The 25,052-nt window shown below is 40.6% G+C and overlaps 1 protein-coding gene across 5 annotated transcripts in view; it reads left to right on the forward strand.

Annotated features, from left to right (window-relative positions):
* TBCE (tubulin folding cofactor E) overlaps positions 1-25,052 on the forward strand; it is a 51,343-nt gene that overhangs the window by 24,519 nt on the left and 1,772 nt on the right. Inside the window, exons 1-15 of one of the 5 annotated variants that reach the window (XM_071739016.1) lie at positions 1,823-1,915; positions 2,239-2,372; positions 4,218-4,302; positions 9,615-9,803; positions 10,801-10,889; positions 11,561-11,660; positions 13,424-13,526; positions 19,652-19,728; positions 20,006-20,101; positions 21,490-21,554; positions 21,646-21,710; positions 22,179-22,331; positions 22,959-23,112; positions 23,619-23,687; positions 24,690-24,749. In XM_071739016.1, coding sequence (XP_071595117.1) covers positions 2,273-2,372; positions 4,218-4,302; positions 9,615-9,803; positions 10,801-10,889; positions 11,561-11,660; positions 13,424-13,526; positions 19,652-19,728; positions 20,006-20,101; positions 21,490-21,554; positions 21,646-21,710; positions 22,179-22,331; positions 22,959-23,112; positions 23,619-23,687; positions 24,690-24,749 — 1,405 coding nt within the window. In that variant the 5' untranslated portion in view covers positions 1,823-1,915; positions 2,239-2,272. Of the gene's footprint in view, positions 1-1,822; positions 1,916-2,238; positions 2,373-2,694; positions 2,954-4,217; positions 4,303-9,614; positions 9,804-10,800; positions 10,890-11,560; positions 11,661-13,423; positions 13,527-19,651; positions 19,729-20,005; positions 20,102-21,489; positions 21,555-21,645; positions 21,711-22,178; positions 22,332-22,953; positions 23,113-23,618; positions 23,688-24,689; positions 24,750-25,052 lie in introns of those variants that run through there. The other 4 variants (XM_071739017.1, XR_011724909.1, XM_071739014.1 and 1 more) reach the window with 4 other exon arrangements.

Genomic DNA, 25,052 nt, shown 5'->3' on the forward strand with positions numbered 1-25,052 from the left:
AGTAAATTGTGCTTATTTCAGAAATACTAACTACATAAATGCAACAACATTGTGTAGAGTCTGAGGATGACTGAATTACCTATCAAACATGCTGCTGGGCTTAGAGAGAGAGGGAAAAGTGTCCTCTTGTTTTCAGTGCTTTTCCTGACATCCAGTCAAACAAAGTGGAGCAGGGAATGAGTTGGGAAAGCAGAGCCACTGGGTTTAGGGCCATTTTTTCTGCTGTCAAGCAGGAGCTGTGTAGCTTCAGCATCACTCCAACCTGTAGCAGATTGTTCCAAGGGTGCCCTCTGCGGGAGATGGATGGGCTCAGAACCCAGAGGAAACACCACTACCAAAACCATGGAAGGACTGGGGCTCTTATTTTTTTTTTTCTAAGGACAGTGGTTGGTCTAAGAAAACACATTTTGTTTGGGAAAAGAAGACTTTTAAGGTATAAGGCACAGAAATCTTCCCTGGAATGCCCCAGCTGCTCTATGCCAGGTAGGGAATCATGTGCCTCAAAGCTTTTTGCTTGAAGATTCAAAGCCATCAGGTAAATATTGCCAAAGAATGCAAGTATTACCCAGATTACAGTGATGGGAATCTGAAAGCACTGGAATTTTCCAATAATCAATATCACAGAATCAGAGTGCTAATATGCTGCTTGCCAAAAGTGTACAGCTACCTAATGTCATGGAATAGAGGCACAGTGCTGGAATAGCCTCTTAATTTCTTATTATTGTGCTTGTTTCAGTCTTGCTGGTTCCAAAATTCAAATGATATTGTTTGAATTCAGTTTTTATGAGACTCTAAAGTACCAAGCACATCAGTGATCAACAAATGTGGAAAATGTCAGCGAGGATACTTTGAAAAACTCTGTGGAAGCTCTTAGACCTTGTCATACTTGCTTCTGAAACTCAGCAATTGCTACTTCAAGAATGCAGTCAGCTCTTTCAGCTTTTGCTGTTTATCTGCACCCATTGGACACCTCAATTTTTTATTGGGTTTTTTTTTTTCTACACTGTTTTCCCTAATTATAGATGGTCATTTGATTTTTCTCGTCTAGGGGATGTTGATACAAATGCAGGAACACCCGTGTGCTCCTCACAGAGCCCCCTAACCTTTAAACGTGGCTTTAGTGCCCGTGTTCAATCACCCCCTTTGCATTTAGGCAGAAAAATCCCAATTGCTCGCTCGGTTCTGACTGGGTTAATTTGGGTTTCACAGACTTGACCCCAACAAACCCACGCTTTGCTCCCCAGGAGGCCCAACTACTGGAGCCGGGCAAGGTCCTGCCGTGGCACCCGGTGCTGTTGGATGCCGAAGCCAGGGCTTGGTTTTAATTATTAATCAGCCACGTGCTGACTCCGCTATAACGCGGTCCCCTTCGGTATCGGTGACACGGGGGGGGGTTCGGCGCTGCCGTGAAACATCGCGCCCGCAGCTTCCTTGGGCCGCCTCCCTTCCTCCTCTCAAGCCCACCCGGTGGGCCGAGACCTCCCGGCCAACCCCGGAGCTCCGCACTGGGCAGGCGAAACCTCGTCTGGGCCAGAGGGGACCGGGCCGGACCGGGACATCTCCCGCTCTGGCAGCCCAATCAGCACCCTCCTCTCGCCGCAAAGCATCTTGGGAGATGTAGTCCCCGGGCAGGCAAGCGCACGGCGCGGCCTCCTCAGCGGACTGCACTACCCAGAAACCTCCGCGGCGGCTCCTCACGTCAATTGGCCCTGAGCTCGATGACTTCAGCAGTGTCGCTTCGGCGCAAGGCCAATAGCGGCCGGGCTAGGGCGGCAGTCGGGGCTTGCAGCCAATAGGAACGCGCTGCTGGGCTGGAGGGGGCGGGGCCACAGCCTCAGGGCGGAAGAAGGCGCGGCGCGGCGCGGTCCGGTGGTGCCGGTGCCGCTGCGCGGTTCTTCCCCGGGGCGCGGCAGCGGTGAGCGGGCCTGTGGGCCCGGCCCGCACCTCCCACTCGGTGCGTTACGAGCTGCCCGCCTGAGGCCGCTTCCCCCCCGGCCGTGAGGCGGAGCCTCCCCTCACGGGTCCTGCCCGCCGGCGAGGGGCGCGGGTGCCGCCATCCCCGGTACCGAGCGGTCGGGGCTTTGAAAGCGGGGCCGGAGGAGGCGGCTCCGTAACGAGGGTGGCTCGGCAGCGCATGGGGGTGGTTGGGGGGGTGCGGTAACAGGACCGGGAGCAGCGGGTCAGGAGGACACGGGTGGGGAGGATGTGTCCTGAGGACGTGGGTGCTGTCCCGGGCAGGTCTGCGAGGAGCTGAGGCGACGGAACTGCGGGGATGGCTACCGGGGTCCCGGCTGAGGCGGTGGGGAGAAGAATCTTGTGTGGCAGCGAGTACGGGACCGTGCGGTACGTGGGCAGCGTGAATCCCACGGCAGGTAAACACCCCGGGAGGGAATAACCTTGGTGTTTCCTGGTTGTTTGCAAAATCCTAATTGTTCTCTTCTTAAGTTAAAAAAAAAAAAAAAAAAATCGTCAAATAGTATGTGGCAGTTTAAACTTTCTTGTTTTTGTGTAAATACATCAACTTCTGTAGATAAGTTTTCTTGATAAGCTGTTGGGTTTTGTTTAAAAGTCACTTGTCAAAAGGAGTTTAAGAAGTACTTTTGGTTGAAATTGGTTACGTGGTTTTATACAGTGGAAAGATCTTTGGGCTTTCGTTTTTTCCATGAGTTTTTTCCTCAGCAGTCTGATCTCTGTGTTCTGGCATGGCCTAGGGAGGAGACAGAGAGGCAGCAGCAGATCAACAGGGTAGACATTCCTTTGATAACATCCTGAAAATTCATGGGGACAAGCAGGACTCATCCCAGTTTGCTGAAAGATCTGACCAGTCTGCTTGAGAAAAACTGTGGTGAGAGGATGGGGAGGTTGCTGACAGCCTTGGGTACAGTTCTAGAAGAGGCAATGAGGATGACCAGGGAACTGTGGATTCATCAGCCTCACTTAATTTGCTGGAAAGGTGATGTGCTGTGTTCCCTTGGTGTCAGTTTCCAGGCCTATGGAGGACAAGATGGTATTTGGGAATACTTGGAACTTGTAAAGAAGAACAAGATGTGCTTGGTAAACTTAATTCCCTCCTGTGATGATATGACTGGGAATGTGGAGAAAGGGAGAATGTAGGATGTAATACTCCTTGACTTTTATAAGTCTTTTAACAGTGTCTCTATAAAGAATCTTATTTGAAAGCTGGAGAAACACAAAGTAGATGAATGGGCTGTTGAGCTTGTTGAATGTCCACGGGTCTGTCAAGTGGAAAAGTGATAATCAGTGACTTGATACCTGTAATGCACAAGCACTGCAGAAATACCTGCTGGGCTTTGTGTTGTTTAAGATATACACTGGTGCCTCAGGTAATGAGGAGTGATCACCCTCAATGGGCTGCTGTGAAGAACTTACAACCCAAAGCAAGTTTTAGGAACTTTAGGTTTGGGTATAAGAGATTCAAGGAGGATAAATTTCCATATGGGTTGTGAAATAAACCTGTGGATCAGTACAGACTGGGAAACCTGCAGGGTCTGTTGAAAAGGGCTTGGGAGTTAAGGTGGGCACTGTCATGAAAATGAGTTCTTCTCACAAGCAAGATATGTAGAACAGTGAACATGGCCAGGAAATCAGAGGAAGCTGTTACCCACTTCTGGGATCAAGGGTTCTTGAGAAGGTTGCACATGGAATAAAGTGCCTGGTTTGGGACCATCTCAATTCAAGAGGTAGGTGGGTAAACTCAAGAGGATCCAGTGGAGGGCTGCTGAGGTGGTCAGGGGTATAGACCACATGTGTGTTGTGAGAGAAGTTGAGAGGATCTGGGCTTGGTTAGTCTGGTGAAGAGAAGATTAAGTGGCATCTAATAGCTGCCTGCAGCTGTTTGACAGTTTCAAAGGTGACAGAGCCAAATTCTTCTCACTAGTATTAGATTATGTAATAGGGGACAACGGCCACAAATTGTGGCTGGAAAGGGTCAAATTGGACAGCAGGAAATCTTTTTCTCTACAGAAGTGATGCAGCACTGGCACAGGCTGCCCAGTTAGTTTGAAATCTTTCTCTCCTTGGAGATTTTCAAGGTCTGGGTAGGTAAAGGCTTGCCTGGCTGTCCCTTTTTTAGTGCTGGTGGATAATCTGCTTTGAGAGAGAAGGTTAGGCTAGATGAACATCAGAGGGTCCTTCCAACCATGATTTCTATGGCTATGGTGACATAAATTTGAAAATGTATCTACTGTATTTTTCAGGAATTTGGCTTGGTGTGGAATGGGATAATCCTCAGAGAGGAAAGCATGATGGTACCTATGAAGGAACACAGTATTTTAAGTGCAGGTGAGTTGATTCACAGTGTTGACATGTCTCATGTTGGGTTGTTACTAATCCAGTTACAAACATTAGAATACATTAAATAGTTCAAAAATACAAAGTCATGATTGATTCAGAGGTAGGTAGGAAAATGTGGCTTTGGATGTTAATATTACTTTCAGTAGGTTCTCTTTACCAACCACCCATCTTGGTGTCACTGGCAAAGCTGCTGAGGGTGCTCTCAGCTCCTGTCCATGTCATTCAAGTGAAAATAATCTAATATAAATCAAATCCTGTGACAGAGAGCAGTCAGGATTCATAGGCTTTTGAAAAAATGAAAGTGACAAACCAGGAAAAGAGATTAAATGTTGTCTTCTTTTGGATGTGTGTTTGCTCTGGTTGGGACAATGTAAGACTTTTCTCTGAAATTAATTCCTCATGTTAATTATCTTGAAAAAGTTAAAGCCATCAATGAGTGGGTAAGCAAACTGTTCTGGTTTTTCCAACTTGCATGTAAATGAGAGTTGTAAGAATAGCTGGATGCAGTCAGTCCAAAGAATTACCTTGCTTAGTTTCCTGCCTCTGCCATTAGCTAACAGCAGATGGTTGGAGAACAAGAAAAGTGGATGGTGACAGTTTCCCATGGTCTCACTGCCTCTGGCTGGTCATGATTCAAAGAGTTTTCCAGAGCCAGAAGTGTTGTATTTGTACAGATACTTTGTTTTGCTCTGAGTGGATGGTTCAATAGACAACTTTTATTGTGAGAATTTCCTCCAAATTATTCAATAAAAGCATGTAGCAGCAGTGCCTGCATCTGCTAACCTTGGAGGATGTTTTCAGCTTGTTAAAACTGTGATCATTTCATTTTTATGAGTAGAAGAGTCTTGTCACTTTCTCCTGTCTGAATGTAGAAATGTGAAATGGAAGGGATTTAGAACTTTGCTGTAAAATGTCACATAGAAGAAAAAAAAAGAGATATTAAAACTACAGTTTCTATATTATGAGGCAAGTAGGTCTAATTTGATATCTGCCAAAAGGTCTTCTGGAGAGAAATGGAATTCCCTGAGGTAGCCAAGGAAACTGTTGTATTTGTTTGAGAAAGCTGTTCAAGGCTTGTTAAAGAATATATTTCATTATCAGTTCAGACCAAAGTTGCTTCCAAGTAGAGCCAATTTTGGTCTCTGAATCAGCACAAGAATGTATCCACTTAAAAATTAAAAGGTAACTCTTCTGAAATCCTTTTTGGGAATACTTTCTCTTACCCCAAACAGGTGTAAACAGTGAAGGGGTAGATTATGTTCAGTAGTGCAAATCAGAATTCATTCTGTGTAACTTCTGAACTTCAACATTTGTGTAAGGTAGAAGCTCTAGAGACCTCATTATCAGAAAATGAGATGATAAACAAAAATGTGTTCTTTAGAAGAATAAAAAAACCCAAAAAAAAACCAAAAAAAAAAACAAAACAAACCCCATGTGGTGAGGATATTATTTCCATTGTATCTAATTGTAGTAATAAAGTAAGGCTTATTAAGGAGGTTAAGAATACTTAATGCAAGGAAAAAAAATCAACATTGATAGATTTTTCTTAGCTAAAAAGCTGTTATGTTCTTAAAGCAGCCACATCTTTTGAATTGATGTATTAGCAGAAGATGCTGCTTAAATGCTTTGAATTTAAGTGAAGCAGTTTCCAAGTTGAAGCTAGTGATATTTTGTTGTAGGAAAAATAATAAAAGTAGTTGGCTGGCTACTCCAAATCTTTCTGGACAGAAGAAGCAATGGAACATGGTGTGGATGTTTTTCAGAAACCTGAGTACTTGACATTTGTGTGTCTGTGTGTACAATCTCTATCAACTCTTGCTTTGCTAGCAACTCTTATTGTGCTCCCAGGAGAAGAGATCTCAGACAGTGATTGCAATTCTTGTAAAAACCAACTTTTTGAGCAAAGCTTCATATACTCATCACAAATTTCTATGTAGCAACCTTTAGCATCTTGTTCTTAATGGTACCTGTTCTTTACACTCTGCTTTATTCCAATCAGAGAAAGTCCTCCTGCAGTCTAAGAGCATAAGTAATTGTTCTAGCAGTCAGCCATGGCTCACAGCCAAAACTTTCTGTCTGCAGACTGGTTTGTAGTTCATGTACCAGTTCTGAAGATGTAGGCAAAGTTATGTAAAGAAATTTTTACTTTATTTTATAAAACAAATACTAAAAATACCTTCAAACCACAATGTAAAATGTCACCTCCTTCCTTACTAGTGTTTGAGAGAAAGAGAGAGGGAAATTATGTTTCTTTATATAATATATACACATATATAAACGCAATAACTTTCTTTTTTCCTCAAACCCTATCAGTAGTATCCTTCATGTGCAAGCCTGCTTTGCTCACTCCCTGAATTCTGATAAGCAGAGTCAGCTGATGGAGTAGCTTGGACTGTAAACAAATACAATGAAAGGACATTTATAAAGTATTTTTAAGGATATTTAGAAAAAACTCCTTTAAAAATATATATTTTGGGTTGAGATCATAAGAGGAAAATAAAACTGAATTTGACATGCTCATTACCAGCAGATCATCTTTGTAGTGCTTATTGGGGTAAATCAGTAGGGCTGCTTATAGGGCTTTGTACTTGGTGTTTTGTAAATATGGCCTAAGCTTTTAGGAGCTTTTGCTGTGTGCTCATCTTATATTATGTAGTGCTAATTAAATAAGAATATTCACAAGAATATGAAAACCAAAGAATAAAAGAACTGTACTTCAAAATATGATGGCATTATGAGCCTGTTCATCAATGCTGGATTACTTGGAAATAGCAATGCAAGCTCCAGTGGCATTTTTGTGGGAATTTTTTTCCTGATAATAAAGTCTTGTTTCCTCATAAGTCTGCAAGCCATGACTTCAGCTGTCAACTGCAGCCATGTATTTAAAGTCAGCTACGTTCTATGGTCCTTCAAGAGAAATGAGGAGTAATGAAGCCTTAAGATAATGTTAAAATTTATATACAGCATGAGTGTGATTTCACATAAGGTCTTGTCCCACTGTTGTGTGCCACAGGACTGCTCTGTCACCTTGTCATTTAGGGGTGTGATGGAGATGTGATATGGGACATTGAGATTTAGGGTGTTCCCACCTCAATCACACAATCATTCTGCCTGAATATAGGTTCCTGTTGCAGTCTCCTTTTCTGTCCTTCTCTGTGACAGTTCTTCAAAAAGTAGATCAAATTAATAGAATGGAACTGAAAAAAAATCAGGCTGCAAAACAGATTTGAGCATACATTAGGTAAGACAGCATACAGAGTTCTTGGAAGTGATAGGAGGAGGAGAAAGAAACCATATGATCCTGAACAAAAAAAAACATGTTTTGAAAGAGAAACTCACCACACTTTTCCTGCAGCTTCAGATGACAAGGGACAAACCAGCTGGTTTCCTTTCCTAATTCATCCTTGGCTAAGCCAGGATGGAGCCTCATTTTCCTTCCTTTCCCAATTCATCCCTGGCCAGGGATGAATGGCATGAGAGGAGGGATGCAGTGTGGGTTTATAGATGAGCTCTTGTGAGAGGCTTGGGAGCAGATGAAGAAAAGCAGCAGAACTGCTGAATGTGGTGATGACAAAATGGGGAGAATTCCAAGTGTTAGGAAAAAGGACAGGAGATGTCAGAATAAACATACAGCAGGTCCTATGGGGAATTACAGGTGGATAAAAGTTTTCTTGCCAGAGCTCCAGCTGGAATCCTGCACTCTCTGCCACCTATGAAGCTGTTTGACTTAATTAAATGCAAAAGTGAGATACTCCTCAGGTAAGAGATGTTATAGTTAAGATGGTGAAAATGTCATTTACTGTTAAGAAGTGGTGTTAAGGGAGAAGCACATCATTTTCACATTTGAGGAAATTTAACATTTAAAATAGCCAAATGTTTGCAAGCTATAAAGAACTTGAAAGGACTGGAAAAAAGACTTAAGAGAATGTTACTGGAAAATGTGGAGAATTGGAAATGCTTATCAAACATGAAGCTATTTACATTCTCTAGGATAATGCCTTTCTGCTTGTTTTGTAATCATTGCACTCAAAACTTCATCACTTCAAAACCAGACTGAAAAATATTTTAAAAGTAAATAATATCTACTTTCTACCCTGATCCTTTGTTAGGCTATGAGGACACTTCAGTCAGTATTAAAAATGTTAATGAACAAAACTGGCAAAGACAGTACTGATTTTTTTAATAAAAATGTGAATATGCAATGCCTGAGTTATTCCCTCTACTTATAACAGGTCCATAGGATTCAGGGTCTCTATTTACTGCTTTTCTGAGAAAATTTGGAGCTCTGTATGGTGGTTCATATTGTGGGTTGCCACTTGACATTTACATGTCCATTAGGCAGTTGACATTTACAGGGTGTTTTGAAGAGAGGGGTTTTATTTATACACACAAGTGATTTTTTCCTTCCTGGGTACTTTCCAACCCAATACTCTTCTCAGCTGGAAGGCAGACAGGGAATCATAACTGCTCATTTTCTGCCTCCTCCTCCTATCAGAGCCTCTGTCTGTTCCATGATACCATTCCCACAACTTGACTCTATTTTGTTTCTTTGCTAACTTTGATAGAAAAATTGTCAAAGCAGTTGCAAGGCAGAAAATTGCCATGTGGTAAAGTTTTTTCAGTGCTCAAGAAAAACTAAGAAACTCCATAGGAGTGTGTAGAACATACATTAGGTGGATAATTCAGTCAAATTTTCAGTCTGAAAATTAGTATAAGAATTTTTAAAATTGGTGGTTTTATAAGAGTTCCAAGTGGTACAAATGGCACCTTTGTGTGGATGGAAGAACAAGGCTGAATTCTTTCTGAATTACAAGTGAATTATTCCAGTCAAATACAATAAGGCAATTATTTTTTTTTTAGTATTCCTGTTGGCATTAGGCTGTGGTAAGACTCAAACACGTTTGCTGTATGATTTAGGTAACTTTATGTAACTTTAGGTAACTTGGGTAGAAATTTAATTTGCTGGAAAAGCTGAGTTCATAATGAGTTTGGGAACAACAGAGCAATTATTTCTAATAGTTGCACTGACACTGTAGTTTTGATGTGTAAGCACATTTTGAAATCTGGTGGTTCAGTTCTCTTGGCATCTCACAATGTGAACTTGTTGGGTCAAATACTATCAAAAATCCTTTGCAAGTCTCACCTAGTCTGACCAGGTAGGAACAGTGATGTCTAAAATCAGCCTTTCAACTGCTTTGGCTCCCAGTATTTAAAAAAAAAAAAAGAAAAAACCAATTTTTTTGAGACCAGTCATTCTTATGATAACTTTTTTGTGTTTTTCCTGGCTGCTTTTTTTCTAGGCATCCTAAGGGAGGATCCTTTATCCGGCCAAACAAGGCAAATTTTGGAGTAGATTTTCTCAGTGCAGTAAAGGATAGGTATGGACTGGGTGATGAGCAGGAGGTTCAGCCTGGGACAGAGAGCACTTTTATATTTGGGAAGAAGACTGTGGAGTTTGTAGGCATGGATTCTATTGCAGAAAAACAAAGGTAAGTGTGAAAATCTGAAACATACACTCTTAGTGACTGGTAGTCAGGTAGTAGTTCAGCTGCAAGGAGAGGAAGGTGACTGCCTTGCCTATGGTACTGTTATACCTCTAAAAGTAAGCCAAACATCACTATGGTGGAAGAGACAAAAAAATCTGCATCTTGTAGCTTCATAATCTACCTGTTTGATGGGTAAGAAGGGGGATTATGTCATATTTGAGTGCTCATAATCCTCATTTTGATGTCACAAAGAAGGAGGCGATGATATCCGGGGAGCAATGAGATTGTTTTTAGTCATTGCACACTTTTTACTTTAATACTTGCTCAGTAATATACATTATCTACTCTATCAGTAATGACCTGATAACTAAGGGAGGGAAGGCAGAAAGTCACTGTACAGCTAGTGAAGAAGTCTTTTATTTATTTATCTGAGAGGATAAGAAAGGAAATAACTTAATGTGTAAAGGATTGCTGATTTACTGACCTCCAGCAGTAGAGAGGTATCAGCTCAGTAGGTGGCAGTCTCCTTCTGAGCTGATACTCAACAGCTATTCTCTGTCTCCCAGAAGGTACTAAGCAGTCAAAAATACTTTTTTTTTCTTTTTCTGGTCTTTTTTGATAAGCAATACAAAGAATGCCCAACTAACTTAGGATTTCGCAAAACTTATTACAAGAAACCTCTTTATCTTGGAATGTCAAATGAAATGACAATTTACACAGCTATATTTTTTGTCTGGTTTAGCACAATTTTTTCAGTTTGGATGAGGGTTGGTTGGATTTTTGGGGGTGGGGGTTCAATCAAGGCCTATTTTGTAGTAGCAATTTAAAGGCAACAGCTGGAGATGTGTCTGTTTTCAAGTGAGGAAGACTCTGCAGTAAAGCACTTTTTCTAAAGGGGATGATATGGATAGGATATAAAATGATTCCAACAACCAGGTATTTATATAACATAACAAATTCTGTTTAAAGATTACTTAACAGAATGTTCTCTCTCATTTAGGCAACTCAACCAACTGGTGGATATTTCAGTGCGTGAGTGTGCAGTGAGCCATGCTGGTCAGAAAGAGGAAATCAGCAGAACATGTGCTAGTATCCTTTTTTTGTTATATTTCATGATACCACAAATAAAATGCATGGTTTAGCATTCCAAGCATTCACTTCAATGAATGATATTTTTGTATCCTTTCATTAAAAATGCTTAAAACTGCAGTTTAGATTTAGAAGCTTAATACATTGTTTACAGAGTTAAAAAGTAGACACCCACAATTTTTGAGGGGGAATGTGAATTGTGGATAAAAATGGAAATATTGTCATAGGTTGCTTCTGTGGCTGCAATTTCAGCAGGGTCCAACAATTGGAATTTTTTTTTAATTTAACTCTAAAACAATCCCATAAAAATACAACTGGAATGTGTTGTAGGCACCAGAGGTTTCCACTGTGTGGTTGAGAATGTATTCAGTCTACTGTGTGTTGTAGTAAAGTTGCAAAAATACAAAGCAGGTATTATTTATTCACTTATAAGGACCAGTAAGAGTCCTCTCAATACAGAAGTGAAGTCGTTTTAGGATTTGTAAAGTTAAACTCTTTTTTAAGACTATAACCCATTTCCATACCACAAAATAAAATTCACTGCAACTGAGCAGTTCTCCTGGCCCAAACAAGTGTTATCTGTTTCTGTTTATTTGATTCAAAATTCAATTTCTGAAAAAGAGAAGGTTCATATTTGCAGTAAGTTTCTTTTTCTTAATGTGAAATTTCAGATATCAGGCATGTAAATCTATCAAAAAATCTGATCTCATCTTGGGAGACAGTAACAGCTATTGCTTCTGAAATTCAAAATCTGGAAACACTTATTATCAGGTATAAATATTCGTATTTGTGTTTCTGTTCCTTTGGGGTAGAGGCAAGAAAGAAGAAAACACCCCTGCTTTTCAGCTTTCTGAATGTAACTCAATGCCTCAATACTCATTTTAATGGGATCTAAGTTCTTTAATGCATTTTAAAAAAAAAGATCTTGTCCTTAAACAGCTTGTGTGCACACTATTTTTCAGACATCCCTTTTCAAGGAAACACTGAACCCCTGGAGTTAAACATCTGTGTAGAACTGAATTGTGGAGTAGTTCTTGGGACAGATGGATGTTGACTGGAGTTTTTTAAAATCAGAAAAACCTATTCTGAAAAATAGAATACATATTTGAGCTATTAAACATGCTCAGGAGTTCAGGCATTTGCCAGTGTGTTCTACATTATGGATATCATTAGTTTTTTTGCAAATGGGTTTGCTGGCCAGGGAGATTGGTTTAAATGAGTTACAGATTTTTTTACAGGGTGCTGTTACCTTCTCCAGGCTGAAGGTAAAAGAAATTGCTCAGAGTACTTCTGCAGAAATGAGGAAACAGAATAGAAACACAGTTTTACAGCATCATAAGATGCCTTTATACACTTCTGTGACATCTGAGGCAATTAATTCTCTTGATTTTAAAGCTCAGTTTGCCCTGAGGCAGAAGTGCTGTAGTGAGAGTGTTTGTATACAGATTTTTCTCTGTGTCTGCAGCAGGTCAGGCTCTGGGTACCTGTGCCCAGGGTCTCTGTGGTGCTGTCCAGGTGTGGGGACTCTGCTGCCAGATGTGTCCCTCAGAAGAATCCAAGATCTTGAGATGGTTCTGCTGCAGGAGGTTGCAGCCTGCCTTATATCACACATCTTTATATCACTTAAATATCTCACTTGGAATTTTTTATTAGGTTTAGCAGTAGCTATCAGTTTGCCTCCTGGGTTTGCAAACCTGTTTGGTTTTTTTTCTTGAGCTTCAAAATTTTTTTTCAATGTAGAAAAACAGTGAAGTAACTGTATTTTCATTTTCTTTCAAAATAATTCCAAGTGTCTTATGACTTTATCTGCTTTTTATTGTTGCTGGTATATTCTGGCTGCCCAGGAAAGTCTTTTTTATGGGTCCACTTTCATTTAAGGATGGTGCTTTACCAACAGTGAATTGACACCAACCTAAAATATCCATAAGGTTTTAATTTTGTAATTTTTTTTTTAATGCTTGTTTCAGTGGGGAACTTTACCCACTAAGTATGTAAGCATGACTATACTGAGAGATTTTAACCATGATATGCAAGTAAGACAGACCTTAGGAAAGAAAAACTCTTGTTTGGGGTGAGTAATGAAAACTAATTTGAAGATTGCAGATCTGAGAATCCTTCTTCACTATTTTACAGTGATATTTTGCTACTCAGAGTGAATTTTACATCTTTTTGTTTTACTGGGGTCTGGATAGTCATGTAGGCTCTTTATTTTCAACTGACAATAAGGAGTTTAAGCTCCAAATCTGGTTTTGTTTCATTTAATATTAATCGAAATAAGTATTTTCTTATTTAAAAGGTGGGAAGGAGGCCACACGTAAGTAAATATGCATTTATGAAGCAGGAAAAATAAATTAGGAAAGGTTACGTTCTAATATAACAGGAAGAATATTTTATAATGTTTTCAAATATGTCATACCTTGGCAGTGACTTTTTTTTTTCATGTAAATTGTTTTTGTTTTTAATATGTAATTCCAAATTAGTGACTTAAATCTGTGTAATTATTCATTATGCTAACAATTACTACTTTTGCACAGTGAAAACAAAATGAAATTTCCAAGTACACCAACTTCTGTATCCAGTGTATTTTCAAGACTGAGGATTCTGGCACTTAATCAAACTGAGATAACGTGGACAGAGGTAATAACCTTCCCTGGTGTTGTTATTCTTTTATTTTGTTGGGGTATTTGCAGGCAAAGAAAGCACAATAAGCATTTATGTATTGAATTATTCTACTGAAATGTAATAATCCTTAGGAAAGGTGCTGTGGCATAACTGCATTAATTATCAGAATTACAGAATGTTAGGGGTTGGAAGGAACCTCTGGAGATCATCAGCCCCAACTCCCCTGCCAGGGCAGGTTCATATAGAGCAAATGATATTGTGTTATAAGGTGAACTATATAGTACCTAATGTAGTTGGTACATAATGGTGGAAGTTTTATTGGCACAGGAGTCTCATAGGAAACATTTCACTTCAGCTGCCTTTGTAAAAAACCACATTAGAACAAAGCAGTTGGATATAACATAACTTCACATCCCAAAGGTTTCTGTGGATGAAAACTTTTTGTTTCCTTGTAGGTATTAAAGGTTTGTCTGTATTTTTTTCCATATAACAGACCAAATGGAAAGAATGTACCTCATTTTGACACCTGTGTCTTGGCATCCCTTTGCATCAGCAGATTGCCTTAGCATCTCTGCACAGACTGCTGAATCTTGAAATACATCTTGCCTGGTTTTATGCAACAAAACTCTGAGTGTTTTCAAGGACTCAAACATGAAAACATTTTAATGACTCTCCCCTAATACCATGTCCTATCAAGAATGAAGTCCAGTTGTCAAATGTTACCAGAGGGCCTTTTTTCAGAGATCATTTCATCCTGGTGCTTCCAAGTTAATTATTATGGCTTGTAAACTCCAGCCTATTATTTATATTTCTCAGGAGCAGATTTTGTCTTGTACTGCATTGTGAAAACACCTGAATTTTCAGATTTCTGTGGGCAGCCACCATCCAGTAATGGATCACTTGCCCAAACTGGGCTATGAATTCAGTAGAAAGAAATTTCTTTATTCTTTTCTCTTGCAGCAGGGCTAGAGGAGCTGTGTTCTTGTTCAGTGTCCCTTCACTCTGCCCTTCAGCCATCAGTTGGGTTTATGCCAGGACATCCTTGATAATCCTGGGACAGCAGCAATATGGATGGTGACATGAAGGGAAGAATTAAGTAATACAGACACTTCAAATCATAGAATCATAGAATCATAGAATAGGCTGGGTTGGAAGGGACCTCAGAGATCATTGAGTCCAACCCTTGATTAACTACCGCTGCAGTTCCCAGCCCATGGCACTGAGTGCCACATCCAGGCTCTTTTTAAATGTCTCCAGGGATGAAGAGTCCACTACCTCCCTGGGCAGCCCGTTCCAATGTCTGAGCACCCTTTCCGTGAAAAAATTCTTTCTAATGTCCAATCTAAACTTCCCCCGGCACAATTTAAGACCATGCCCTCTTGTCTTACTGAGAGCTGCCTGGGAAAAGAGCCCAACCCCCCCCCTGGCTCCAACCTCCTTTCAGGGAGTTGTAGAGAGTGATGAGGTCTCCCCTGAGCCTCCTCTTCTCCAGTCTCAACACCCCCAGCTCCCTCAGCCCTTCCTCACAGGACTTGTGCTGGATCCCTTCACAGCCTCCTTGCTCTTCTCTGGACCTGCTCCAGCACCTCAATCTCCTTCCTGAGCTGAGGGGCCCAGAACTGGACACAGGACTCAAGCTGTGGCCTCCCCAGGGCTGAGCACAGGGGCAGAATCCCTTCCCTGGACCTGCTGGCCACGCTCTTCCTGAGCCAGCCCAGGATGCCATTGGCCTTCTTGGCCACCTGGGCACACTGCTGGCTCCTGTTCAGCTTCCTGTCAATCCAGACTCCCAGGTCCCTTTCTGCCACTCTGTGCCCAGCCTGGAGCTCCCCATGGGGTTGTTGTGGCCAAAGTGCAGGACCCGGCACTTGGCCTTGTTGAACCTCATCCCGTTGGGATCAGCCCAACTCTCCAGGCTGTCCAGGTCCCTCTGCAGAGCCCTCCTGCCTTCCAGCTGATCCACACTCCCCCCCAGCTTGGTGTCATCTGCAAATTTGCTGATGATGGACTGAATCCCCTCATCCAAGTCGTCAGTGAAGATATTGAACAGGACTGGGCCCAGCAATGCCACCTTAGTGCTCAGCTGAGTAACTCTGGGCATTGTGGTGCTGAACATGTTGGCAGCTGCCAGCAGCTCCTCTCCATGCCAGGCTGGCCAAAGGCTGGTGGGAGCCCTGGCTTCAGGCAGGTGAGAGTTCTCTAGGATTAAATTTCAGAGAGAAGCCTCAGGTTAATCAGAGCAGTTGAAAATGGCACAGCTTTTGCATTTATTTTTGAAACTCTGCTCTAGCTGGTGATTCATCATAGGTGGTAAGGATATTTTTGTTTCAGAAATCTTTTTTTATATATATAAAATTGACATTTGTTTGACTTACTCACTTAGAAGTGGGGAGAAATAAGTCTGTGCTTAAAAGTGATGTTCCAGGACTGCAAGGGAAAAGGGAAAAAATAGAGACCTACCTGACAGTAATACTCTGAACAAGGCATTTGAAATTGTTACTGCTGAAGCTGTATGACTTTGAAAATCAACATTTTAATAGACAATAGTAATGAATATGCTCCAGGCAAAAGAGAAATACAGTCATTGTCAATGGGAATATAAGCAGTCTGAAAAATTAAAATTCAAACAGTTCAGCAGTGAACAGCATTTCAAAAGAACTTAGGGCCAAATGTAAGCAAATGTGGCATGGGGATAGTTTCAAAAAGGAAGAGAGAACTTGTATGTTTCCATTTATTTCTCTGTTTTGAAATATTTTTCACAGAAGAGGAACATGTTTAACTGTTCCACAGGTTTGCTTTACTCCACATTTACATGGCTTGAGCATCAGTTTTCCATAAAGTTCTTCCATTAGTATCTTATATGCATATATCTAAACACATCTGAGGTCTTAATATATCAGTAAATGAGTTTATTGCTGCATAATTCTCCATTGATTGTGAACCTTTGAGGGGGAGAGGTGTTCTGTAAAGTATCTTACAGTTGGAAACCTTTGACTTAGAAATTGAATTAATGCAGTTCAGAGAAATTCATTTGTATTTATGGCTCAAAAAAATTATTTTCTTACTCAGGGTTTAAATGCTGATGTTATATTTGTTGTTCTGTTTTCAAATTTATTTCTTATATATATAAAATAAGCTACTATTACACAGGGTGTAAGAAAAATCTGGGTTAGAGCAGAGGTGTAGGATTGTGTTCCTGACACTGGCAAGTAGCAGGTAGTTGGGAAAAATTGTAGGCAAAGGGCAAACATGTGGTAAGAGCTTCTTATAAAATAACCCAGAACTCTGGGGCTTCCTGAGCTGGAGACTATATATCTGTATTTAATTATTCTTTGTGGATTTTTTGTTTCATATCTAACTGTATTAGGAACTCATTTGAAAAATTTGGTATCTACATCTTTTAACATCAGTTTAACTTTGTGCTCTATAAAAAAAAAATACCCTTTTTTAGTCTTTGATCTTGTTGCCTAATAATTGAATTTAATAGTTCCCAATAATTCATTTGCAAGGACCTGAGAACAGCTCTGCTCTGCTTTGATGATTCTTGTTAAGCTTCTTTGTGCCTTTCCCATTTATATAATTTGCTTCCTGGGATAAGGAGACTAAAAATCCAGGCCCATCATGGACTTGCATGGTCACGTTTCTTTCTTGATGTCTTTTTTTCTTTTGCAGTAGGTCTTGCATTTCCATTTTTCTTTTTTGCTCAGCAGTGGCTACTTCACTGGAGATTCATCCCAGCCTCCCCACCACCCTCAACCAACCCCTCTTCTTTCTTGAGTCTTAATTCAGTGTCAGATGCATCAGCTTTTGTTTCTGTATGGCAGCTGTTTCACACAACAGCTTAAAATTTGGCAATTTAAGTTTCTTAGAACTGTGACTATCATTTGGGTTTGCCCATTTTCCTAGTCATTTGGTCAGTCTATTGAACAGCCTGCTGAAACTTCAGGTTTCTGGGTTTTTTTTCTGTTCCACCCACACACAGGGCAGGGCTTTTGTAGGAGAATCCCCAGAGGTTCTCAGTTGTGAACATGCACCTGGTTGCTCTTGATGCTGCAGCCTTTTTTTTTTTTTCATGCTTCTTTATAAGCAATAAATTCTTTTGGTCTGTCTTGTTGTTTAGGGAAACACTATCCAAGTTAAGGAGATAAAATACTGGTGTTCCTTGCTCTGGAGTGGGAAAAGCCCAAATTTTACATGCTCAAAGAGATCTCAGTGTTTTACAGCCCAGAAAGCCAATGGGGTCCTGGGCTGCATCAAAAGAAGAGGCAGTCAGGCAAGGGAGGTGATTCTGCTCTGCTCTTTGAGACCTCACCTGGAGCTCTGTGTCCAGGTCTGGAGTCCCCAACATGAAAAGGAAACAGAGCTCCTGGAACATGTCCTGACCAGAGCCACTAAAATGCTCAGAGGGCTGGAGCAGCTCCCTGTGAGGACAGACTGAGGAATTGGGGTTGTTCAGCCTGGAGAAGAGGAGGCTCCAAGGTGACCTTAGAGAACCTTCCAGTATCTGAAGGGGCCACAGGAAAGCTGGGGTTGGGCTTTTGACATGGGGGTGGAGTGAGAGGACAAGGGGAAATGATTTTAAACATGAAGAGGGGAGATTTAGGTTGAACATTAGGCAGGAATTCTTTAATTTGAGGATGGTGAGACCCTGGCATAGGTCGCTCAGGGAAGTTGTGGCTGTCCCATCCCTGAAGTGTCTCAGGCCAGGTTGGATGGGGCTTGGAGCAACCTGGGCTGTGGGAGGTGTCCCTGCCCATGCAGGGGGGTTGGAACTGGATGAGCTTTAAGGTCCCTTCCACCCCAAACCATTCCATGATCCTATGTGGTAATATTTCATATTGTATCTATGAGACAATCAACATCCTGCTGTACTTCCTACAGCTGTAACAGAGAGAATGAGGAACAGTTCATGAAAGGAAGATTTTTGGTGTGTAAGGCAGTGAGCATTTATAGAAGAATCAGCTCACTATCTAGAGAACAAATTGAATTTGATTGCCCTGGTCCCTGAACTTCACTGCTTTGTAACCTCCTACAAACAGCAAACTTTATTTGATTGTGCTGTACCTGTGTACATCTCTGGTCTTGCATCTCAGAACCTTTGAAACTGTCAGCCTGTTTCAGACACATTCTGTAAAGAAGTGGGGGCTTACAAACAATTTATTACCTACAAGTTCCAGAAAAATAGAGATGCAGATGGAGGAAAGAGCCCCTCTAAGTTTCCTAACCAAGGCAGGATGAGCTCACACTTAACTTGAGTCTGGAGGATACACACAAGAAGAACCTTAGTGAAAAAAAATAATTTATGACTCATGGGCACAAATCTGTAGAGGATGAGTCAGTTCCAGTGCTCATGGAACTCCATGTGCTAAAATAGCAGTTTCTGACACTATCATTCTTGCATACAAAACTGGGACCTAGGCCAGCAATTTCTATTGCTTTGTAGTAAGTGTTTGTTTTTGAAAGTTGTGTAATTTGCTGTAGATGTTTGCAAAAGCTAAGCCTTTATAAAGTAAAATAATAATTTTAATGTAATTTCAGGACACAAGATTTAAAACAAATGCATCTCTGTTCAATATGTAGACTTTTAAAACTGATTTGTTTTCTTTAGAGTACTTGAAAACCTCAGGGTATGTTCTGACTTAATGCAATTTTGGGATTTTTTTTTTTAGTGGTTTCATGCCCAGGCAAAGTCTCATCACAGAGAAGCTTTCAAGCTCTGATAAATTAAGATATTCACAGAGCCTGTCAGACCTGATGAGCTGTGCAGAAGTTCCAGAACCATTAGCAGTTGGGTGTATACTCACCATGTCCTCACCTCAGCATAGGGAAAATCTGCTCACTCCAACCCTATTCTCTTAAATAAACTCAGTTTCCAGGTCAAAGAGTCTGAGGTAGGGCAGCTACTGCCCTCAAGTCTGGAACTGCAAGTGCTGTGACTGTGCAGAACCTCTGTGCTATCTGTGCAGGCAGATCCAGACACAGGAAAGGATGAGCTGGAAGGCAGCCAGGCAATCCATAATACTTGTTTCTCTCTTTTTTAGGGGGGAGCTATAGCTTGTTATGAGGAAATCTGCATAAAATATAATTTCTTGAATACTTTTTCCCAGCTTTTGTTATATTAAATGAAGTTTTGCTCTTAGGTTCTTTCTTGTGCTCCAGGATGGCCAGCACTGGAAGAATTGTACCTTACTTCTAATAATATTACAGTTTTGGAAAGGTAAGATGAGTTATCTAAGCTGATGATTTGTGACTGATGTACTGCAAAGTTAAGCAGGAAATAAAGTTACAATCCTGTAGTGTTTACATCACCATGTCATAACTGTAAAAAAAAAATGATGCAAACATCATGTGATGTACTTCAAAACATTTTTAAATGTACACAATTATTTGCATGCAGTTATAAACTTAGAAAGCTAATTTCAGTTAGCAAATAACTTCAAATGTTCTGCATTTGTGTTTCTTGGTTTTTTTTTTTTTTTTCCCTGTTGTGGCAGGCCTGCTAATGTCCTGCAGACCCTGAAGCTGTTAGACCTTTCAGACAACCAGTTACAGGATGGAAATCAGCTGCATCTCATAGCTCATCTCCCCAGGTATCTGCTAAACAAACCCACTGGAAATTCTTTGTCTTGGATGCTCATCTCCAGAAGTCTCTGTTGACTGAAATATGATAGTCTTGGTGTTGCATGGAACATTTATGGGAGTTTGAAATAGGGGTGTTTTGCCCTCCTGAGGAGAGGAACTGGGGATTATAGAATTGAGCTTTTTTAATACAATCTGATGTTGTATAGGAACACATTCTTAAGCTGTGTGTTATTAGGTTCTACACCAAAACTGATTTACCACACCACCAAATCTTCTCTACAGATCAGTATGCACAGAGTTTTATCCAGGCTGAGAGGACTGAGTTTGTGTGGAGGGGCAAAGCTGTGGGGGTTGTTTCTTAGGAACAGTTTTATGACCACAACAGTGTAATGCAGGCTCAGCAGAAGCTGCACAAACATCTTGGGGTCATTTGAGCCTGTTGGGAAGTTTTTTGGAAGGTCTGACACACTAAGGATGGCTGGTGATGGATGCTTGCCATGAGCACTTTGCACCTCTGGTGCCTGTTTATTTGTCCTTCCTCAGGAAAGCAAAACAAAGAGGGTTTGGAGGGAGATTAAAAAAAAATGTGATGGTAATGATTCCCCATCTCTTGATTATTAACTGTGGGGAAGGTACTGTTCTGACTGCACTGGCACATCCTCTGCACAGGCAGCATCTTTTGGAAGCTTCAGGGCTTTTTTTGGGGTAGCTTAAAGGCTTTAAAAGAGACATACTTCAAAATAAAAATTAAAATAAAAGTAAAAATAAAAAAACACCAAAACACCAAACAAAGAAAAAACCCCATGGAATTCCTATCTTGAATTGGGTAGATAAATTTCCACTCTTTCAGAAGAATGTCTGTGGTAGAACCCCTTACACAGGGTGTTCTGGTTTACTGTACAGTGAAGAGAAGTATCCTCATGATAGTCAGAGGCTGGAGCTCTGGATCCTTCCTTTGGGAATACCATCCCAGGAAGGGAGATGTGTGTTCCTCAAGCACTCCAATTACAGTGGCTGCAAAGGTGTGGGATTTGTGCTTCAGTTTTGATAATTTGCAGAATGATGATCTTGCACTGTACACCAAAATAGCAGCTTGATTTTAAATAGCCACAAGTGATTTTAAAAAAAAAAATTTGGAAAATGGCACCTTTGAAATCCAGGGACCATTTTGAAAGCTTGAGATTATTGCATTCACTTTCTGAAAAAATTTATTCCCTGAATGCTCTACTGGAGTCTGAGTGCTCTCTGTGAAGCTGCTGTTCATTTGTCAGTGTTTATGAATCATGTCAACAAGTTTATTAGATCTTTGGGGTTTTTTTAAAAAAATTGAGGTAGTGTTTCTTCACAAAAACTTCCTTTGCCATGGGGTGGTAATCACTCATCTATTAAATTTCAGATTAGAACAGCTAATACTTAGAAACTCTGGAATATCTTCTATATGCTTTCCTGATGCTGGATTTGGTATGTAAAATAGTAATTTATTTCTAGCTTTATAGTTCTGTTTATTTAAAGTTTTCACTATTGTCTTATAAAAATTTACTCTTTTCTCTAGGATTCAAGACTAAAATGTTTCCTTCACTAAAACACCTTGCAATAAATGACAATAAGATCTCACAGGTAGGTAAGCTGATGATAGTTTCAGATTTTGTAAATACCTTTATTTAAGAGTAAGCTACAATTTGGGGTTTTTTCCAGAATTTCTTGTATGAGTGTAAGTTCCTGAGGTAACTATTGAATAGTTTGATCAACATAATTTAAAAATCTAAAAGTATTTTTTGATGTTTCAGTTAAACATGTTTATGGTAGGCAGTCATATCCCTCTGCTACCTTGGAATTCCTGTCTCAGAATTCTGATTACCCAAAATGCTGAGGAGTTCCTTGGGGGTTTTTTATTGGCTTTTGTACTTATTTAAATGTTACACAATTTTTTCCTTAGCTAAATGAACATGTTTAATAGCACTTGGTTCTGGTGAGCAGAGTGAGTAGTTTCAGTTATGGTTATTGTACAGGAAAAGTCAATGTTCCTCTGTCTTGTTCTGAAGTTTGGTTTATGTTTCCTCAAAGTGCTCTTCCCTTCCATTTCAGTGGTCATCTATCAATGAGCTTGATAAGCTGCCAAGTTTGAGGTCACTGCAGTGTCAAAACAACCCTTTCACAGACACAGAGAAGAACCCTGAGACCCTGAGGCAACTGATTATTGCCAAGATAAGTCAGCTGGAGGTTTTGAACAAGTGTGAGGTATGTGGTATTTCAACTAATAGCATGGGTTTAGGGTAAAAAAACATTAAAGCATTGAGTAATTGTTTTCAGTTTCTTTAAACACTACTGTTTGGGTGCAGGTTATTCCATAACTTAGGCACCAATTAGGACTACAAGACCCAGCCCTGTTTGTGGATGCTGCTAACAGGGAGGAATGGTGGGGTGTTTTTTTTCAAGTGCCTTGAGCTGTAGTGAAGTTGCATCCAGATGACTGCCAAAAATCTGTTTCAGTGACAGCAATACAGGCATTTGCCTTCTGAAATAGGAAAACTGCATTATCTAAACCAAATCAAACTTCCAGAAAATGTTTACCATAGAAGAGGGCAGAAGCAGAATGTGTTCCATAGCTCAAAAAAAACCCCAAACATCCTTCTGTCATCATATCCATCAGCAGCTTTGCTTATTCATTTCTGGATCAGTATTATGCTCAGAGGTAAGGCTTCAAAATGCACAAAATACTGGGATCAGACACTGCTTGGTGATGCAGTTTGTAAAATTCTTGGTAGCATTAAAACATGCTGGGGACCTCAGTCAGTGTCATTCATTGGGTTTTTCTTTCCTTCTCTGCAAGGTGTCTGACCATGTGCCATTCCTGTGTCAGTACAGATCCTCCCTGCTGAGAGAAGAGGGGCAGAGCTTGATTATCGCAAAATATTTGGCAGTGAGTGGATTGCAGCTGGTGGGAACTGGGACCCAGAGAAAAACAATCCCAGTGAAGAATTCCTTGCTGCCCATCCCAGATACCCATCACTTTGCCTGAGTAAGTCCCAAGTGCTGTGAAACCAACATTTCCCCACTTCTGGCATCGTGGCAGCACTGCTTTGACCTCTCCTCGGTTTTCTCTTCCCCTTGATGCTTTTTCCAGTTATTTATTCTGCCTTTGGAAAGCCCTCCCCAGCTGGCAGGCCCACGTGCAAGTGACTTTTGCTTCTGTGGGGCTGGCAGCCCCAGACTGTGAGCATCTGCCCCATAACCACTGCTGAGCAGGCAGGGGCTCTCTGCACCTGAGTATTTTTTTAAACTGGGACTGTTAAGCAGAACTTCCATGTGCCTGTGACCTTCTCCCCCCCCACCCCACATGCAGCCTCCTAAATGCTCTGGCAGTTGATGAGGGTTTTTTTCTGTAGCATTTAGGATTTCTTGGTACCTCAGATACAGGGGGAACTGAGGCAGGAGGCTCCTGCCTGACCCAGCACCCGGCTCTGAGGTCTGCTGGTGAGTTTTTCTCTTTTTTTTTCATTTCTGTGTCTGCTTTCCTTCCTGCAGAGTATGGTGCACCTGAAGAAGGGGAACTGAAGGGACGGCAGCCTCTGACACTGAAAAATCAGCTTCTGAGTAAGAGGCCAGGAATGGTCAAAATTGTTCCTCCCGCATTTAAAATATTTTTTTACAAGCTTAGTGCTTCCTGGGTGTTCCCTCCTGTTTGGAGACAAAAGGCTCAAAAGCCTTTGAGGTGTCACAGAGTTCCAGCTTGTAATTTTGCTCCTCTGAAGTGTGTTTATCAATGACTGACTAGATACTTGCTTCTGGGTATTCCAGCTCATTTCCCCCTCAAACCAAGCTGATTTGCTTAATTAAGACTTAATGGAGAGCAGAGGTAATCAATACTCCATTCTGACAGTATGAATGGCTTCTTCAGAGAAGCTATTTGAGATTCTAACCTCAGTAGCTGCTTCTTAATTTAAGGACTGGAAGAAAAATATGGGTAGCTTTGGTATTTGGGGCTGTCTACATAGGTAAAGTAGGTTACATCCCAGACTTAAAAATTCACTTGCTTTGTATCCCAGTTGATACAAAACTGAATTTTTTTTTTTTCTTTCAGTATCTATCTTAAGGTATTACATGTTCATGCATTTAGTTGGAAGAATAAACAGAACAAGGAATGTAGTTGGCTAGACAGAATAGAAACTTTTTTTTAAGCATATGAATCTTTTAAACTTTGTGAAAGAATTAGGTTAATAACTTCCTTAAAATGTGCTTGTAGAGTGTTTCTGAGATAGAGGTCAAAAACCTCCTTTCAACTGAGTAAGCTGTTTCCATTCTACTGCAGGTTATTGTAAAATATTACATGGAAATTAAACATTTTTAGATAAATAGTCCTTTTGCCAAAAAAGAAAATATATTAGGGAGTAATTTTAAAAATATTTTCCCTAATTTACCAGAAACTCAAATATTTTAATAAAATTACTTTTAATTTTACAGAGAATGACTGAATGGTATCTTAGTTGCTCAGGCTATATCCTGTATAAACAATTTGTAATAAAAAGAGACTTGAAAGACTCCTGGCAGAACAGGGCTTCATCTTCCTTCATTAATGTCTTCCCATTCTTCCTTAAGCTCTGACAATCAAATGTCCTGAGAAACCTGAACAGAAGCCAGTAGAGAAAAAGCTACCAGGTAAGGATTCCTGGTTTCTGTGTAAGGAATTGATTTGTAGCTCCTTCTCAAATATCTGTATTAAAGACTGGCAGCTGCCTCTGGCTTTGCAGCTCCTGAAGATTCTCCCTTAAATCTTTCCCATATAGAGAAATGACAAAGGTAGGAATTTTTTTGAAAAGTCATTATTTTGCTGACCTTCATACTTAATTCCATCCCAGCTTCAACACTGACAGTTGATGCTTTTCTTACAACCTCTGCTGTTGGTTTCATGATTAATGTATCCGAGGCAATCAGAGGCTAATTAACTGGTATAGAATCTGG

The sequence above is a fragment of the Heliangelus exortis genome, chromosome 3 (genome assembly GCF_036169615.1).
Source record: "Heliangelus exortis chromosome 3, bHelExo1.hap1, whole genome shotgun sequence".
Taxonomy (NCBI): domain Eukaryota; kingdom Metazoa; phylum Chordata; class Aves; order Apodiformes; family Trochilidae; genus Heliangelus; species Heliangelus exortis.